Source organism: Tiliqua scincoides, chromosome 2 (assembly GCF_035046505.1).
Source record: "Tiliqua scincoides isolate rTilSci1 chromosome 2, rTilSci1.hap2, whole genome shotgun sequence".
Lineage (NCBI taxonomy): Eukaryota > Metazoa > Chordata > Lepidosauria > Squamata > Scincidae > Tiliqua > Tiliqua scincoides.
In genome coordinates, this window is record NC_089822.1 from 226,355,139 (window position 1) to 226,374,470 (window position 19,332).

At 45.0% G+C, this 19,332-nt stretch overlaps 1 protein-coding gene across 1 annotated transcript in view; it reads left to right on the forward strand.

Annotated features, from left to right (window-relative positions):
- Positions 1 to 2,274: 2,274 nt before the first annotated feature.
- Positions 2,275 to 19,332, forward strand: part of C2H3orf20 (chromosome 2 C3orf20 homolog) — a 66,999-nt gene continuing 49,941 nt past the window's right edge. The window contains exons 1-7 of the mRNA XM_066612980.1: positions 2,275 to 2,372; positions 4,178 to 4,641; positions 8,295 to 8,405; positions 11,201 to 11,329; positions 11,757 to 11,862; positions 13,262 to 13,450; positions 15,353 to 15,505. Coding sequence (XP_066469077.1) covers positions 2,275 to 2,372; positions 4,178 to 4,641; positions 8,295 to 8,405; positions 11,201 to 11,329; positions 11,757 to 11,862; positions 13,262 to 13,450; positions 15,353 to 15,505 — 1,250 coding nt within the window. The remainder of the gene's footprint in view (positions 2,373 to 4,177; positions 4,642 to 8,294; positions 8,406 to 11,200; positions 11,330 to 11,756; positions 11,863 to 13,261; positions 13,451 to 15,352; positions 15,506 to 19,332) is intronic.

Sequence of the window (19,332 nt, forward strand, 5' to 3'; positions counted from 1 at the left end):
CGTAATTTATCTGTCACAGTCTGAATGTCTGGAACTATTTTTGGGATTCTCATTGGTGGGTGTAGGAGTAGCAACAAGCATGGCTTCTTATGCTGGGCAGTTTTAATCTCACATTTTAATTCTCTTGGTCTTGTCTGATTATGCATAGTATTTTAATTTGCTACTGCTTATTCAAGCCTGTTGTACTAACTCCTGCCTCTAGGCCCATAGCAATTGATCTCTTCAACAGTGTACTGGCAAGGGTATCGGATGCAGATGATGTGAGACTCAAGAATACCAGTTCAACGGACACCCATTGGAATTGGCTTGGGAATCCACATGTTGGTTGGTTTTATTATATAGTTGTATCTACTTGATTCTGTCATGCGTTGACAAAATGTGCAATATAAACAACATCTATACATTATTATTAATTTATTAACAGTATTTATATACCACTTTTCAACTAAAAGTTCACAAAGCAGTTTACAGAGAAAAATCAAATAACTAAATGGCTTCCTGTCCCAAAAGGGCTCACAATCTAAAAAGATGCAAATGAATACCAGCAGACAGCCACTAGAACAGACACTGCTGGGGTGAGGTGGGCCAGTTACTCTACCCCTGCTAAAGAGAGCACATCACATTTAAAGAAAGCAGCATAAGAGATGTAGTTCTTGTTTTCTCCATGTGCATCCTAGTTTTTGTACATCTTTCTTTGTAGTAGCTGGGCTACTGTCCTCAGTCCACAATCTCTACAGCAGGGGTGCTCAATAGGTGGATCGCGATCTACTGGTAGATCGTGAGGCAAAATGAGTAGATCGCGGAGTGCCGACCCCCCCCCCCTTCAGGTGCCTCTGGGAGGAAACGCCGGGAGTAAGGCCCATTGTACTCAATGGGGCTTACTCCCAGGTAAGTGTGGCTAGGATTGCAGCCTCACAGCCTAATCCTAGGCATGTCTACTCAGGAGTAAGTCCTGTTATACTCAGTGGGGCTCAAGGTACACCAACATACATTGTACACATAAATGTTATATGTTATGATGGCGCGAACATTGTAAAAAAAACTCTGGTAGATCTCCGGGCCTTGCTGGGTTTCAAAGTAGCTCTCGAGCCAAAAAAGTGTGAGCACCCCTGCTCTATAGAATAGGGCTCTAGTATTCATGTTGCTCCATGAATTACGTTAAGACGAGGTTGGTCTTGCTGGAGCTGTAATGTGTCTGGAGTGTCATTTAGGTACTTGATGTGATATAGTGATATTCTTTTGGAAACCAATTGGAGGTATGTGTTTTGTATTACAACAAACATTAGCATTTGTAGATACTTCTTTTGAAATCTGCCTATCTCATGGAAGTTAATTGCAAGACAGTAGAAATTGATTTTTGTGGCCTTTCTGTAGCCAAAAGACTTATACTGAAGTATTAGAAGCATAAGCAGCCCCACCACCCAACTATTCTTTAATGCACTGAGGATCTTCTCACTTTATCAACCTTTGAACATACAGCTTATAGAAGGCAACTACATATTTTTGGACATTTGGATGCCTTTCTTAGAGATTTGTGCATAGATAGCTTATTAATATTTCATTTAAATTGCTTATTGATAAGTTTTGTAAGCTCTATGTATTTTATTCATAATATATCTGTGCTTTTCCATTTGTTTTCTTATTCTGTTATTTGACATTAGCTGACAATGGGCGCAATCCTATCCTGTGCTGGAACAGGCAAACCAGGAGGCTTGCTGGCGCCTATAGGTCTCCTCAAACTTGCGCCACCTCTTGAGGTGAAGCCGCTCTATTCTCCCTGGGAACGGGGACTGGGATCTGGCGCAACTGCTGAATCCTAGTCCCTCCCCCCACTCCCTACCTGCCCGCCCCCGGGGCTGCCAACCCCCCGCCCAGGAATGCCTCCCTCCTGCCTCCCCCCGCCTACCTTTTCCTCTTGTGTTGGCCCAGCCAGGCCGACGCAAGACTCAGCAGGGAAGCCACCACAGAGGGAAGAGAAGCCACCACATCTCCTTGCACCAACACGGCTCTTGAGGAGGTGCAAATGTGCCTTACAGCATGTTTGCAACCCTCCTGGGCCGGCGCAAGGGACTTGCAGTGGCCCAAACCCAGGGCAGGATTGCGCCCCAAGTCTCTGAAGTCTCATTAGCAAATAAAACTTACCTTATTTAAGTTGGTTCTGATGTCGGCCAGCTACCGCTGTATGTACAGAAGCCTCTTCCTGGTTGGTGTACCCACTGCTTATAGCACTTTTTACAGGCCTGCAGAGGACCTCATTCTTGTCTTCTCAGCAGCATGGCTTCTAGCCTTGTTGGACAGCAGATGAGAGGAGAAGCCTCCTCCCTTCGTGCTCATGGTAGTGCTGCTGAGAAGTCTGGAATGGGGATCTTCAGGTGCTTACAGCAGCTGTCAGAGTTGACAGCAAACTCTAGACCTGGCGCTAAGACTTGAAGTCTCAGCATTCAGGTATAACCTCTTCCACCATTGCAACATGACACATTGGAAAAATGGTTTAATCCATTAGTTAGTGAGCCAGATAATCGGTCCAAAAGTCCAGTACATTGTTAGCCAATCCATTGGTTCATTAGCAGAGTCATGGATCAGTCCATGAGTCAGTTAGCCAGAAGGTCAGTCCAAAACACAGAGCCATAATCAGTCCAACAGCAACTGTTACCCTGCACATGCTGGATCTTGTCTGATCTCGGAAGCTAAGCAGGGTCAGGCCTGGTTAGTACTTGTATGGGAGACCGCCTGGGAATACTGGGTGCTGTAGGCTTATACCATAGTCTTTCGAGACTGAAGGTTGCCAACCAACCAAATCAGTCCATGAGTTCGCTGTCCAGTAGGTCAGCCACAAAGTCAGTCCATTCCATCAGCAAGCAAGTCTCCTGTCCACTACAACCCACCAACCCTTCCTGCATCAGGTGCTCCTTGTATCCCTAGAGACCTCATTGCCTCTAGTGGCTGTAGCTGTGCAGCACACCCTCTGCTGAAAGCCCAGGCCTTAACCCTTAAAGGGGCACTGCTGACACCACATACTATCTCCTCACCAGATCTTCTTCGATTCCAATACAACATAAACATGCAATTTGTTAATGCAGCAACAATTCAATAAAACAGATGAACCTGTTGGTAGCTGTCATAGATGATAGTAAGTTCACAATTATATGGACTTCTTTGATGCTATACATTTCTTGAGATTGAGGTAGTATTAATTTATTTCTCCCAGACTTGTGTGCTGTTAACTGCATGAAGCAGGATTCTTGCTTAACATAAGAACAGCCCCACTGGATAGGCCCATCTAGTCCAGCTTCCTGTATCTCACAGAGGCCCACCAAATGCCCCAGGGAGCACACCAGATAACAAGAGACCTCATCCTGGTGCCCTCTCTTCTTTGATGCTATACATTTCTTGAGATTTAGGTAGTATTAATTTGTTTCTCCCAGACTCGTGTGCATGAAGCAGGATTCTTGCTTCCACAGAATGAGAGGGGATAGGATAGGATGTGAGTCTTTCTCTGTGAGATGGATGGGTTGGAAAGTGTAGGAGACATTTGCTTGAGAGAATTAGTACATTAAGGCTGCAGTCCTAACCACACTTTCCTGAGAGTAAGCTCCATTGAACAAAATAGGACTTCTGAGCAGACCTGGTTAGGATTGTGCCCTTAGTATTGTCTATTCTGACTGGTAAGAGATCTCTTCAGTTTTATTTAGCAAAGCATTTTCTACTCAGCCATTCTTCCCTTGTTTACACCGTTTTTGAAAACCTTTCTAGTTTATTGCTTGTTTTTTTTTACATCAGAATGTACAAGAAACAGACAATGGCACCTGACATTCCTGAATAGCCTGGGCCCCTTCTATGATCCAAACCCAATTAATGTAGCAGGATAACAAGAGTGGGAGGGGAGACTGAGAAGAAGGAGTAGGTGAAGTGAGCTCTCAGTGCCCCAGATGTAGGGAAAAAAATTCAGAATACAAAAGCACTTAAGAATTCAGCTTTGTATTATTTGACATTATTAATTGTATTCATTTTTTGTTTGCCACATTTTCCCACCTGTTCTGCCACCTGCCTCTTCCCCTAACCAGCCCTTTGTACTCATTTGACAAACCCTGACCTCTTCGTTTGCCGTCTTGCTTTTGCGTAATGTACATAGCCATTTGCATGTATGCGCAGATCTCTCTTTTGTGTTCTTCTTTAGATTGCCTCGCATCAGTGACAGAACTGGCGACATGAGTAAAGGAAAGTGCAGTCCTGATTACGAACACATGAAAGCCAAAGCACCCCGTATTTTGTCTGAAATGGTGCACATGCTTGTTGCATGGCAGAAAATGGGTTTCCATGTGCCACGAGGGGTCAAGAACATCTTCGAGTTCACATGGGATGAGCTCATGACATCATCACCAAGGAAATCCTTCAGTGGTCTGTACTGTCCTGTTGTCCACTTTGTTTCCTTCGATGAGGAGCCAGTTTGTTTCACTAGCACAAGCATTGCTCCCTCCAGAATTCAAAAGACTGGGCTTGCAGCACCAGAGATTAAGCCTAACTATGTGTCCCCTTCATTTGAAAATCAAGAGATGCTCCACAGATTCCAACAAAAGTCTGTACATCTGCTAACTGAGCTCCTGAAGATCAAGATGAAGATAATGATTAATGCGGTTGCCGGTAAGGTCACTGAAGCAAGCATGTTGGCTTCTTTGCAGCCTTCTGGTAGAATTGCAAAGTAATCTCTACAGATTATGTTGAAGGATCAGGGTAGAACTGAGCTAAAATTGGTGGTTGAGGCACTTTTCATAAACTTGCAAATTTTGGTGCAGAGTTTTAAAGGGGGAAAATCTAGCTGAGGACCCTAGGTACCAATATTGTATGAACCCTGATTGGCTGGTGTTGCTCCAGAAAGGAAAAGAGAAAAATTCTGAAATATTATCAGCTAAAGGAAACAGCAGCTGCAGACAATCCTGAAAGTTGCAAGAAGTGGGGATTTTTCAGAAAACATTGCCACTAGCTATAGCTATTAGCTACAGCTACACCACCAGCTATTTCACACACACACACAAATTTTGCTATTTGTCAAACATTCAAGGGCAGGTACTCACTGCAGGTGATGAGTTGGGGAGGGGCCATAGATCATTAGTAGAGCACTTGCTTAGTATGAAGGAGGTCCCAGGTTCAGTGCAGGTCCCTAGTGTCTCCAGTTAAAAGGCATCAAAATACATTATGAATGAGGGACTCGGCAGCCCAATCTTAACCTGCACTGGCACAGACAGGCCAAAGGCCTGCACTGTATCCAGCACAGGTTAAGGAGGTCGCTGGAGGTCTCCTATGGGTAAGGGAATTTTTTACCCTTACACCGAGTAAAGTCCCAGCCAGCCAGCCAGATGGGGCACCTCAGATCCTTGAAATCCTAGGAGGCTGGTATAAAGCTAGCTGACCCAGGAGGGGAGTGAGGATATGGTGGAGAACGCCTCCCCTGATCCTGCTCCCTCCTGAACCTGATCCACCCTGTTTTGCTCTCCCCCACCCAGAAATGTAACTCCCTGCCTCCCCGCTGCCCTCCTGAAGCTTCTGTGCTGGTCAGTACAAATCCTACCTTCAGCAGTGGCCCTGTGTTGGGATGCAGTGTAAGCCTCCCCAGCAGTGCTGCTGACTCTTGAGTTGTCAAGAGCACCCCGCAGCATGTTTGTCACACTCTATTGGATTGCACTCTGTGCAGAAGTCTATATAAGTTGTCCAAGCTTTGATCTCAGATGAGAGAGGCTATTGTGGGAAAGGGGGTGCCTTGTCTCCACATGTAGGTCAAGCAAGCAAACACTTACTGCCTTATCAAATGGGGACTATAGTTTTGAGAATGGAGAACCCTCTCCATGCAGGATTTGATCACCTTGAAGTATATTCCAGATCTACACATCTGTTTTCCTGGGAGCAGCTTATTATTTAAGATAATAAAGCAGGCATATTCACAGGGTCCCAAATTTGAGCAAACATTTATTAGTTCAGTTATTTTCATTTCCAGTGTTTTAGTTTGCAAAGTCATTAAAAACTGATGAAAATTTTGGCTGTAACCCTATAAAAATTTTTGTGGAAGTAAACCTCATTAAGTGAAATGAGGTTACTTCTGAGTAGACAGGCATAGGATTGTGCTATCAAATGTATCAAAGCAGGGTTGGCAGGAAAGGAAAAAGCGTTATCTTAACAGGTCCAAGGGCCTGACCTTTTCATGCCAGCTCACCACCAGCATGCACTGTTGCAAATGTGCTCTAAGACAATTGGGCAACCAATAGCGTGCGGCCAGAGCAGAGCTGGCCCAGGGCTGGTTGGAGGCTGGTGGATTGCTGCCAGGTGCTCTGTGTGACGTGCCGGGTGATGGAGAGGTAAGTTGGGGCATGGCGGGAGGTGTTCTGGAGCCAGGGAAATGGCTACCAGCCAAGTAGGCAATACTAGGTTAGGCAGATTGATGATTTGCCTCAGCAAAAGGCAACTACATGTTCATTGCCACAAATCTCATACAAGAGGCAAGATTCAGTGCTGGGCAAACTCTTGCTTCTGGTACAGAATTGGAACTGGTTCTTCTCTTAACAAAGCCAGTTTCTTATAGATTATTGGAGAATATGGCATTGGTGTCTTTGGTGAAGAAACCAAGGAAGTGTTTTTAATCTGAAAGTAGAGATTAAAAACTCAGAGATTAGGATTACAGATTTAACCCTGGTTAATTGAAAATGGTGTTCTATCCTAATAAATGCTCAGTCTGGCCTCACAATGAGACAAACTGAGGCAGTCAAATCAGGTTATTGGGCAAGTGGGTGGTGGTGGACATTGCTGCCATCCCACCTGGCTTTTGGCAAAAAAAAATCCCATGAGAGCCCATGGGAGTGTCAGTGACCAGCATGAGAATTGGGCAGACAGCAGATCAAAGCTCAACAAAGATTTTATTAAGGTGACATTAATTATATTCCTGAAGAAAATGAAGCCAGGAAGAATGTCCTATATGAGCCTGGAGTATCTCTCTTCTTTATATACTGTGGGCTTGGACCTTTCTGGCACTATGCCCATATAAGGAAGTGCTGATTACAGTCACCTCAGGGGGAAAGTTCCCTCTCTGGTCCTCTAATAGCTCGTCCTGCATTAACCCTTTCCACTCACTGCTATCCCCTTTGTCTTTCTTTCCCTGAGATAAGTATGCCCCCATAAGGTAAGTATGAACAGCTACAATTCTGAGGCAATACTTTTGCATAACTGTCAACTCAGGTTATCAGGCAAGTGGGTGGTGGTGGACACTGCTGCCATGCCATCTAGCTTTGTGGCATGAGGGTAGATATTCTACTTGTCCATCATTGCTGCCTCACTCATATTTGAGAAGGGAGAAAGAGCAAAAGCAGAAGTGGAGAAGAGAGGAGCCCAGTACTCTCCTCTCCTTCACTTCCTCTTCTGCTCCATTCTGCTTCGCCTTTAAAAATTGGTATAAGGTAGTGGGTAGGTGTGATATGCAGTCCTTACTGAGCCAAGTGTTGGTAGCAGGGACAGCATTTGGTACCCTGCTTCAGTTTCTATGAATTTGTACACAAAATGAGGCCACCCCCCCCCCAAAAAAAACTAGATAGTGGACATACTTGGGGGACTCCCTAGGTATGCGAAAGTATGTATTGTACATGTGTATGTAAAACATGTTTTAACCCTCTCCCCACAGCCCTTTTAGTTTCCTGAATTAGAAGTCTTCAAGGCTTTTTTGGAGCTTTCATTATGTTCATGACATTTAGACATAGGAAATGGCTAACACCTCCTTGACTACAGAGTGGAAACTCCAGTATCTTTTGCTCTCCTGTTATTGTAGTAAGTAGGGGGATACATTGTTGCTTCCTAATCACAACTATGCTTAAATCTTGGAGTTCTCCTTTAAAAAAAAAATTAAATGAATAACTCTCACTCTTATCTCAGCGGGAACTAAAAAGAAAAGATTCTAAAGAAACTAGAAGTTGGGCAGGATGTGTGACTTAGGCTGCAATCCTAACCACGCTTCCCTGAGAGTAAGTCCTATTGAACAAAATAGAACTTACTTCTGAGTAGACCTGGTTAGGATTGTGCCCTTTATCTTTTAAGGCTGTAACTGAAGACGACAGTTAGAATATTCAGAGACAGTTGGAAAAGGCACAGGAAAGAAGTGGTTGGGAAGGTGGCCTATATCCAAGGACAAGGTAGCGCACACCCGCCCACCTTCTCCCTCCCTAGCCTTCCCCTTCATAATTGGGAATCCACGGCAACATTTTATTGTGGGACACACTTGTAACACTTTTAACTTTGAACTCCACTATCTATTCTCCCAGGTCCCAGTACTGTGGAGATTGCAAGGCGGTTTCTGGAAGGTGGTCAACAGCTAAGCCCCAAAACCCCGGAAGAGGCATCTGAAATCATGACCAGAGAACCAAAGAAGAAAGGTAAGTGGAAGAAACAGTTCTTCTTGGTGCCTGACCCTTGTGAAAGTAGCATCTTGCCACTTTTTACACCAAGACCCAGGTCTCCTTTGCAGCTGGAAGAGCTTTCATTCCTTGAGAAATTATTTGCATGTGCTGATTCTGAATGAGATGTGAATGTTGTGTGGTACATAAGAACAGCCGCACTGGATCAGGCCATAGGCCCATCTAGTCCAGCTTCCTGTATCTCACAGCGGCCCACCAAATGCCCCAGGGAGCACACCAGATAACAAGAGACCTCATCCTGGTGCCCTCCCTTGCATCTGGCATTCTGACATAACCCATTTCTAAAATCAGGAGGTTGAGCATACACATCATGGCTTGTACCCCATAATGGATTTTTCCTCCAGAAACTTGTCCAATCCCCTTTTAAAGGCATCTAGGGTAGACGCCAGCCCCACATTCTGTGGCAAGGAGTTCCACAGACCGACCACACGCTGAGTAAAGAAATATTTTCTTTTGTCTGTCCTAACCCGCCCAACACTCAATTTTAGTGGATGTCCCCTGGTTCTGGTATTATGTGAGAGTGTAAAGAGCATCTCCCTATCCACTCTGTCCATCCCCTGCATAATTTTGTATGTCTCAATCATGTCCCCCCTCAGGCGTCTCTTTTCTAGGCTGAAGAGGCCCAAACACCGTAGCCTTTCCTCATAAGGAAGGTGCCCCAGCCCCGTAATCATCTTAGTCGCTCTCTTTTGCACCTAGTGGTAGAAACACTAGGCAGGCTGGACCTTCCTTAGTCAGACTGGACACCCTCAGCTTCAGCAGGTATGCATGGAAGGAACCGTATCCTCCTTAACACACATCACATCCCAGAAAATAATCTGAACATCCTGTAATAGGTGCTTGGCTCCTGCTGGCCACACATATTTTGGTTTCCTTCTTTGTAAAGTTCCTGCTATCTGGCAGCATATGGTAACAACTAAGCCAGTGGCTCTGAGGAGGAGATTAATAGTGCTTCATTAATAAGGAGTACTATTAATAAGTGCTCCTTATTAATGCATTAGGCCATTGTCTTATAGGAGGCACTCATCCACATTTACAAAACAGGGTTTTGCAGAGTTTAAAAAACCTTCAAAGCCTATTTAGGTGGAGGTGGCATGAGGAACCTCTCTCAAACTCGCAGCTCTGAAAAATTGGTTTTTCTCTCTGGTCTCAGTTCCTCATCTGATATCTGATGGCAACCCAGATGTCCAAAGGCAGGTAAATAGATACCACTGGAATAAAAATGATTGGGTGGACGTATCCTTAGAAGCCCCAGAATGGAGTTTACCGTGCAGTAATGTACATAAACCTTTTGAAACTAAATCCCAATGAAAAATAGATTGGAGCATTCTCAGCAGTCGCAATCAAACTTTGTGGCTCAACAAACAGCAAAACGGAATTTCTACATTCTTAGTTACTTGCTATTTCTAAAACAACCAGAAGAGGAGTCCGTAGGCTCAGAAAAGGACTGCAGACTTGGTTCATTTCATGCAAGTGGGGCAATCTTTGAAAGTACATTATCGTGACTTTTCCCAGCAGAAGGAAATGTTTTCTGAACACTTAAGACAGTTTACTGTATTGTGTCCTAAGGGCTACCAGCTAATTAATAGTGTTATAGTGCCCATACCCTGTGAGCTGCAACAAAGATCTGAGGATAATGCCATGCCTAGCAGATTTCTCTTGCCTGGAGTCTCTTGTAATTGAAACAAAGAAAGTTGACAACTACTGTTGACAACTAAGCACCCTAGCACAGAAATCAGGGCTGGGCCAGTTGGGTGCTGGCCGAATGCCCACATTCATCAGAGGGCCCACAAAGCCAGGCCCAGCCACTGAAACCTGAAGACCAGTAGCAGCATCTACTGCACCAATCCAGTGCACCATCAAGGGACAGCAGAAGTTGCTGGCCGTGTTGGAAATAACACCCATTGAAACCAAGGGGGAAGGTCATATTCTATTAAATGGGATGAGAAAAGAATGTGAAGTGTTCTATTATCTCTGCCTTTACAGGTGGTAAAATGATAGAGAGCTGAATGAAGCAGCTTGCTTAGGTTTAAACTAAAAGTCCTCTGGCAGCAATAGAAGCTGCTTGAACCCTCATGACACCAACACTGGGGATCAAATAGGATGGATGGAAGACCAGTCCCGTCCCGTCCCCCGTCCCCCAGTTTCTGTGAGCATTTTTTCCTGGATGGTCATACTTTTAATTTTGCTACCACCCATGTTGACGGCGGCATGAGTTCTGATACCCAGTCGCTGCCTGGAGGTGCCTGCCACCACTGACATAAGCAGTGGCTTGACAGTGTAAAGCAGGAGGCTTTTAAAAATCCATAATGAAAGTGAGTGAAGGGCAGGAAACAAATTGGAACTCTCCAAATGGGTTCCAAAACAAAGGTAGGAGGATCAAAATGAATAGAATGGGAACCCTAAAAGTAAGTGGGGTTCCTGAAACAAAAGTGTTTCTCATGTGTACTTCAAGTCTGCACCTTTACTGGGGCCCAACAAATGTCCAGCTGTCCATGCGCAGGGCTCGTTCACAGAATTGGGAGTACTGCACATAGGTCACTGTCACACTCCTGGCAAACATATGGATGCTGGGGAGGGGTGGAACCAGTGGAACCAGTGGAGCAGTCCAGCTAGGCTTTCTCTTTTTCTGATTTTCTCTGCCTATAGTTGCAGTACCTTTGAGGTCATACACTTCTTTTTTGAAAGCAATACTGTTGTTTGAGTTTGAAAATAACACTTTTAACCCCCCACCCCCCCACACTTTATTGCAGGTCGTGCAGCAGTACAAATGGTCCCAGCTATTGCTATTACCTCCACCACCCAGCTGATTCAGCAACTGTCGTTTTCCTGTCTTTGCTTCTCATTGTCATTCAAAGACAGCAAGGCACAAAAGGACCCAGGTAAATATAGTTTCCAAGAAATAATAGACAGTAGCCCCCATGGAGTCTGTTGCAGCTAAAGCTGGGGCATTATTTAAATTTCAGCAAGGAAGTGGGCAGAGACTCCCAGCAAGGTCCAAATGGGGATTGGAGCATGATGCTCACTATGAAGAAGGCTCCTGGAGGCCTTCTTCACAGCTGTGCTAGCCAGCATATTCCAAGCCCAGCAGAGGATCTCTTCTTGCCAGGGATTGAAAATGGACAGCAAGTGTCAACATCCCAGATGAGAAAATCACTCTGGCTGCTGGTCCTCCTATAAAAGGTCCCTACTAGCTTGCCTACTACATTGGAGAGAGACTTGATAAGGATATGTGGTTTTCTTCACAAATTTACAGTGTACTAGGAAATCTGTTTTTCTTCATTCTACTTTCCAAACACTTTCTTGCAGCTCTACCTAAAGGTAAAGATGGTTCTAGCGAAGGCTCAATTTATGACCCAAAACTGGACCCGTGTCCTCAAGCCAGGGAGAGGCTCCGAGAAATTTGCCGAAATATGTAAGCACCTCCAAAGAATAAAATGCATCGGTTACATCAAATATAATCCATTTTACATGTTGTTTCAATGCCCTGAGAAGCCAGGAGCCCTACTGCACAGTGAATAAGGAGATGTCTTACATGGAATCAGGTCCATCTTGCTAGGTATGGTTGATTCTTGACTGGCAGTATCTTCTCCTTTCCACCCTGGAGAAGCTGGGGATTGAACTGGGAATCTTCTGCATGTGTTTGACTTGCAGAACTACAGTCTGCCCCACTGCCTTGAGACCCCTTTGGGAGGCAGGAGAAAGCTGGCCTATACAATTTAATGTAAACAAATAAAGACTATTTCCAGAACACACTGAAATGTATATCCATAATCCTTACAATGGCCCTGTGTGGCTGAGACTGCATAGGTATAATGGCTTGTCTTAGTGGCCACTTAGTGTGCTAGTGGTTCAGGCAACGTTTGAGCTGGGGATTCCTAGATTGTATACTTCCACTAAAAACTGCACTCCATTTGTTCTCCCCGGTAGCAAACATGGCTGTGAAGGAACAAGTTTAAGTTTCGGCCTCTTTAATTTCCTTCACCTGCACACAGAACAGACCCAGGAGATCCCCACGGCTGAGGAGACATCCCAAATGATATGCCAGCCTCTGCTCTTCCTACTCTCGATGTTTGAGCTTAGCACACTCCTTCTCTCCATATTTCCTCTTCCTCTTTGTCCCCCTCATAAGAAACATAAGAACAGCCCCACTGGATCAGGCCATAGGCCCATCTAGTCCAGCTTCCTGTATCTCACAGAGGCCCACCAAATGCCCCAGGGAGCACACCAGATAACAAGAGACCTGCATCCTGGTGCCCTCCCTTGCATCTGACATAGCCCATTTCTAAAATCAGGAGGTAGCACATACACATCATGGCTTGTAACCCGTAATGGATTTTTCCTCCAGAAACTTGTCCAATCCCCTTTTAAAAGCATCCAGGCCAGATGCCATCACCACATCCTGTGGCAAGGAGTTCCACATACTGACCACACGCTGAGTAAAGAAATATTTTCTTTTGTCTGTCCTAACCCTCCCAACACTCAGTTTATTGGATGTCCCCTGGTTTTGGTGTCCCTCAACTGATCCAGGGAGTGGAAGGAGAAAGAGGAGCAATGGAGACAAGGGATGAGTGTCCCCCCACCTATCTGCTACCTGAGGCAACTGCTACAGTTGGCCTCACGGATGCACCGGTCCTGCCTGTGTCAGAAGTTGCCATTAATTAGCAGTGGCAGCTGAGCCTACACTGTCTGTAGTCCTCGGCTTCCAGAGAACGATATCCATTTCCTACAGTACATCTGCTGTAATTCTCATCCTGTGCCAGGGTGAGTGTGTCTAGCCAGAGACAGTGCTTCCATGTTTCTGTTCCTTTTAGAGAGAAGGAGAAGGCTGAGAGCGCTGCAAAAGGCCACACAAGGCCCTTGATATTGAGAAATTACAGTGTAGTTCATGCATCACCATCGGTGGCCATGAGACGATTCCCATCAGGCATAGCAGCTGCAGAAAGACGTTTTAAAGGGAAGAAGTTCTACTTTGCCTTTCCTGATGGAACATCATTTCTCTTGTATCCTTGGCTTTTGTGGAATGAAAAGGGATGGATTATTCACAGAAAACTCGAAGGCTGCTTGAAGAATGTCCTGCAATTATTTATGCACTTATTTATAAGATTTCTATATCACCTTTCCCCAGGCTACAAGCCTGGCCGTCAAGGAAATGCAGTCAATTACTGTTCTGCTTGATGTGTGACAAACCCGTGAGACAGCTTAGGTTGAGGCAGGGTGACTGCTCCAAGTCCACCTAGTGAGTTTCATGACGAAAGGGAGACTTGACTCTGTATCTATGTCAGTCTATATGTCCAACATACTAACCAGTATACAGGGCCAGCCAAAGACCTCCTTATGCAGGAGGTGGCAAGCCAATTGCTTCCTCTTTACCTGATGATGTACCAGCCGCTGCTCCTCCCACTTGCCAATGTTCCAGCTCAGTACTCCCCTCCCTTCCACATGTCCCCTTCCTGCCTGTCCCCCTTTTCTTTTCTTTTCTTTTTTCCAGTTCAGGGAGTGGAAGGAGAAGGAGGAGCAGTGGAGGCAAGGAGGCAGACAGAGATGAGCATCTCCCATGCTAGCCCATCTGTTGCCTGAGGCAACTGCTTCAGTTGGCCTCACAGATAGGCCAGCACTGCCTCTATACCACAGTGGCTCTTGGTAGTAGGCTTACCTGTGTTCATATTCTGACTGTTCGGCAATCACCTTCCCCCTTTAAGCCGCCTCATCACAAAATTTCTGGCTGCAGACCTGAACTTTAGCTATTACAGTCCAAGCCTCTGTTGTAGTGCAATAGCATAGAACAGGGGTGTCCAAACATTTTGGCAGGAGGGCCACATCATCTCTCTGAAGCTGTGTTGGGGGCCAGGGAAAAAAGAATTAATTTACATTTAAAATTTGAATAAATTTACATAAATGAATTTTTAAGAGATGGAACTTATATGAATGAGTGAAGGTCTTGCAGTAGCTCAAGGTCTATAAAAGGCCTTGCACAAAGCAAGGCCAGCCTTCCCTTCACTGCCACTGCCGCAACACAGAAGTGAAACAGCAAGTAGTGGAGGGAGCCCTCCTCCCACAGCTCAGGTGAGATGTTAAACAGTCGTCCTTGTGCTGAGAGCAGTTGTGTTGGGCCAGCACAGGCTCCAGCAAGTCTCCGGAGGGCCAGAGACTCATTGGAGACTGGGGGCTCTCCAAGGGCCTGACTGGGAGCCCCCAAGGGCCACAAGTGGCCCCCGGGCTGGGGTTTGGGCACTCCTGGCATAGAATGAAGCCGTTAGAATCCCAGGCTCTGTTTCTCTCCCTCTCTCTCCCCACCCGCCCCTCTGCCTGCTTCCTTGGCAGCCATTTGGCTATGGTTCATTTGGAGTTGTTTCACAGAAGCACATGTTCTGCTTGATCTTTCCACCGAACTGGGAATTAAGAATGAAAGGCTCTTAGCGCAAGATTTCATATCACTTCTGTAGTTCGAATGACTTCATTTGTCAGTCTCTGCTTTCTAACACGCCATGTTAAACACAAAGGGCTCATTTCAAGACCTTTACGTCCCCTCTTTCTAGCTCATCACTTTGGCTAATAGATTCATTTGCTGCTGTGGCGTTTATGAAGATGTCAGGGAAATAATCCCACTGAGGCGGGTGCTTCCACTTTGCGCTCCATCAGACAGTCTTTATTCAGTTGACTCAAATAAAGCTTCGCTGCTAACAATTCAGCAAGGCGAGCATCTGCATACAAAAGGATACAAGATAATTGGCACTGGGACGATTACAGAAATAGTGTATTTATTTGTTTCCTGTATGTGGCGAGCTAATACATCAGAAGCTCAAAAAAATGAACTCTGATTATTACTGTTTTTCCAATGTGGTCATAGAATAGCTAGATAAACTTCCTTTTTTATGAGTGATATGACCTGATCTTTGTTAAAGCTACCCAACAGGACATGTTGCAGTGTGTCAGTTTCCCATATGCTGCTTAGGAAAAACAATCACCCTTCTGTTTCAAGATGGTCCGACTCAGACGCTTCTAGGGACATTTACATCTCAAGGCCAGTGCTGTGTAGGTTACTCCTTTAAATGCAGGTGAGTGATGTTGCAAAGCAGACCTGTATAATAACAATAACAGTATCAGTAATAATAACCAATAGGGGAAGCTGTTACCTATATAGTTCCTAGTTCAAAAGCTTGTGCGTTGCTGTCTCCTGCTTGAGTTTTCATTGCCTTCTTTTTCTTGTGATCTTGTTCTGCCTGTGTAACAGGGACTGCAGTTCTTTCCTTGTTGCAGTAAAGTTCTTAAGAAAACTCAGCTTTTCGGTGTATGGGACTGATTGATTCCCTCAGCTCTGCTAACATGGCACTACTTCCCTGTTTGATCTTTAATGTTTGGCCCTTCGTGGAAAAAAGTACAACAGTTGAATGTCTACTGAATTCGTGTTTGCATAACTAAAGATGGCATGTTCAGTAAGACAACCACACATCAAAACAGTAAGAATATAAGAAGGTCCATCTAGACCAGGGGTTTCATACAACCCCTCTGTTTCATACAGAGGGCCGAATAGCATTCATGATGCATGCTAAGGGCTGGAAGTTATGTCATTAGGCAGGAAGTGATGACATTAGGTCTTAACCAAAAATAAGCACTTTTTCTCACTTAGGAACTCATTAGCTGCAAATGACAGAAGAGAAAATACGCAAATCTTGATTATATTTCAATATATGGGAGAGCCCAATTTTCATGCGGGCTGCCCTTTCAGCAGTAACTCCTTAGCACTGCTCAGCTGCTGAGAGCCTGAGGGCCAGATAAAAAGTGTCTGCGGATTGCATCCGGCCCCCGGGCCTTATGTTTGACACCCCTGATCTAGACCAGCAACCTGTTTCCCACAGCAAACATTCAGGTGCTTCTGGAAAGTCCACAAACAAGATAATGGCCTTCTCCTGCCATTGCTTCTCACCAACTGGTATGCAGAGGCATTGATAAAAAACAGACTTCGCGATACTTTGCATCAAATAACACTGACACAGGATCCAGCCTGGCTCTTTGTAACAGTACTCCAGGATCATTGAGAATATAGGGCTTTTGCAGAGTCTGCACCAGACTGCCATAAGCTCAAAGGTTTCACAGCAGCTGCTGTAAAGTCCCCCTCTTTTTTTTTTTTTTAAAGTAATAATCTCAAACCCTTAAAGGCATTAATGTTTGTAGAAAAAAGATCAGGTGAAATCCCATTCCCTTCTTGGCTCTCTTCCCTATCATGTAAGAGGCATTATCTCAGTTTTACAGATGAATAGCCTGGAAACATGGAAAGCTAAGAGATGCATCCAAGGTCACATAACTGGTCAGTGATACAGATAGAGAAGCCAGGAGTTGTAATCCCAATTAAATCAAATGTCCCTTATCGTTTATGGTAGATTTTTAAAACCAGGTTGTCTAGATTCATTTAGTCTGCTGTTACTGACCATTTATTGTTATGATTCCCATCCATCATTCTTTTTATATGAGTGATAATTAATTATCCTGATTCTTAATCTTTGAAGCATGTGATATGGGAGGCTATTAATGGTAGATGTTAAAAGCCTAACCCCACTAGGTGTAACTAATGGATGTGCCACATGGTATATTGTTCAGGGAGAAAAAGGTCATTGGAATGATGAGCAATGCAAGTGGAAGGGGGGATTGTATGAGAGAGGGCAAGACAGAACACAGCCCTGGATTCATAAAGGGCTTTGGCCTGAACTAGTTTCATGTGATACATCTCTGGGGAGAAAATTTCACTGAGAACAGAAACAATGTACCTGTGAAGATCCAGAAAATCAGCCTCTCTGAGAGGCAGGGAGGTGAACACTAAGGGCTACTCCTGGAGGTGGCTGACTGGGGATGAAGAGGTGAATGTTGCCTCTTTGGGGTTTGGCAAGCCACAGCACCAAGTGGGATTCGTGAGTTCAGCAGCTCTGATATTTTCTGCTTAGGCTCTATGGTACTTCTAGTATCTAGTATTAATTTTTATATTAGTTTTGATATTTTTGACTTTCTGTTGTTGTCCCTGAGGCATCTGGTGGGCTATACAGGGTTCAATCCTAACCCCTTATGTCAGTGCTTTCCAGTACTGGCTTAGCAGTACCAGTGGGACGTGTGCTGCATCCTGCAGTTGGGTGTCACTCACAGAGGCCTCCTCAAAGTAAGGGAGTATAAGAACATAAGAACAGCCGCACTGGATCAGGCCATAGGCCCATCAAGTCCAGCTTCCTGTATCTCACAGCGGCCCACCAAATGCCCCAGGGAGCACACCAGATAACATTCTGGTGCCCTCCCTTGCATCTGGCATTCTGACATAGCCCATTTCTAAAATCAGGAGGTTGTACATGCACATCATGGCTTGTAACCCGTAATGGATTTTTCCTCCAGAAACTTGTCCAATTCCCTTTTAAAGGCGTCCAGGCCAGATGCCAGCACCACATCCTGTGGCAAGGAGTTCCACAGACCAACCACAGGCTGAGTAAAGAAATATTTTCTTTTGTCTGTCCTAACAACAACAACAACAACAACAGTATTTATATACCGCTTTTCAACAAAAAGTTCACAAAGCGGTTTACAGAGAAAATCAAATATCTAATGGCTCTCTGTCCCAAAAGGGCTCACAATCTAAAAAGATGCAAAGGAATACCAGCAGACAGCCACTAGAACAGACAGTGCTGGGGTGAGGTGGGCCAGTTACTCTCCCCCTGCTAAATAAAAGAGGAGCACCCACTTGAAAAAGTGCCTCTTACCCAGTTAGCAGGGGTAACTCTGCTAACTCTCCCAACATTCAATTTTAGTGGATGTCTCCTGGTTCTGGTGTTATGTGAGAGTGTAAAGAGCATCTCTCTATCCACTCTGTCCATCCCCTGCATAATTTTGTATGTCTCAATCATGTCCCCCCTCAGGCACCTCTTTTCTAGGCTGAAGAGGCCCAAACGCTGTAGCCTTTCCTCATAAGGAAGGTGCCCCAGCCCAGTAATAATCTTAGTCGCTCTCTTTGCACCTTTTCCATTTCCACTCTGTCTTTTTTGAGATGCGGCGACCAGAACTGGACACAATACTCCAGGTGTGTTTGTTCTCTTATCTCAGAGCTGCATTGCCCTTATGTCAGTGCTGGAAAGTGCTGGAAAGCACTGACATAAGTGGTTAGGACTGCGCCCACAGGAAGCTGGACTAGATGGGCCCATGGTCTGATCCAGCAGGGCTTATGTTCCTTTGAAGCTAACTGATGTGGTAGAAAAAAGAGGCTTGGTGGGGAGGGAGGGAGGAGGAAAATTAGATCAGGGGGCACGTACACACACACTTTCTCTGCTGTGCCCTGTTTCAAATTGGAACTTTCATTTACTGCTCCCACAAGAAGAAAATTGCCCTTGGTGTTCTAATTATACAATGCCAACATAACATGCAATTCATCCCTTGAGCTACCCTGCTCATCTGTGATGTCAGAGCATCTAAGCCAATGGCAGCCAGTGGTGTCTTCTGCCTGCCGGCTTCATTGTGACACTAGGTAGATCTGATGCTATAAAACTACATTTAAGCTGCAGTCCTATACACCAGAGATTCCCAAACTCCTCCAAGAGAGTTGGGAACCTCATAAATAGTGGTGGGGGCATGTTGGCAGTGCCATCAGGGCATCCATTCCTAGGCCACTCCCCTTAAGGGGGAATGGCCCATTTACAATTCCCCTGTTGTGTCTCGACCTGCCAGTTTGGGAACCAGTGCTATATACATTTGAACTCAGTGGAACTTACTTCTGAGTAGATATGTCTAGGATTGTGTTCTTACTGTCCACAGGCTTTAAACATAATTCATTCACAGTGGTACAGAATATAGGCTGCTTCTTTTTTTTTTTTTTTTTTTTTTAAAATACAAATGCTGAGATTTTTAGTCCTTCATT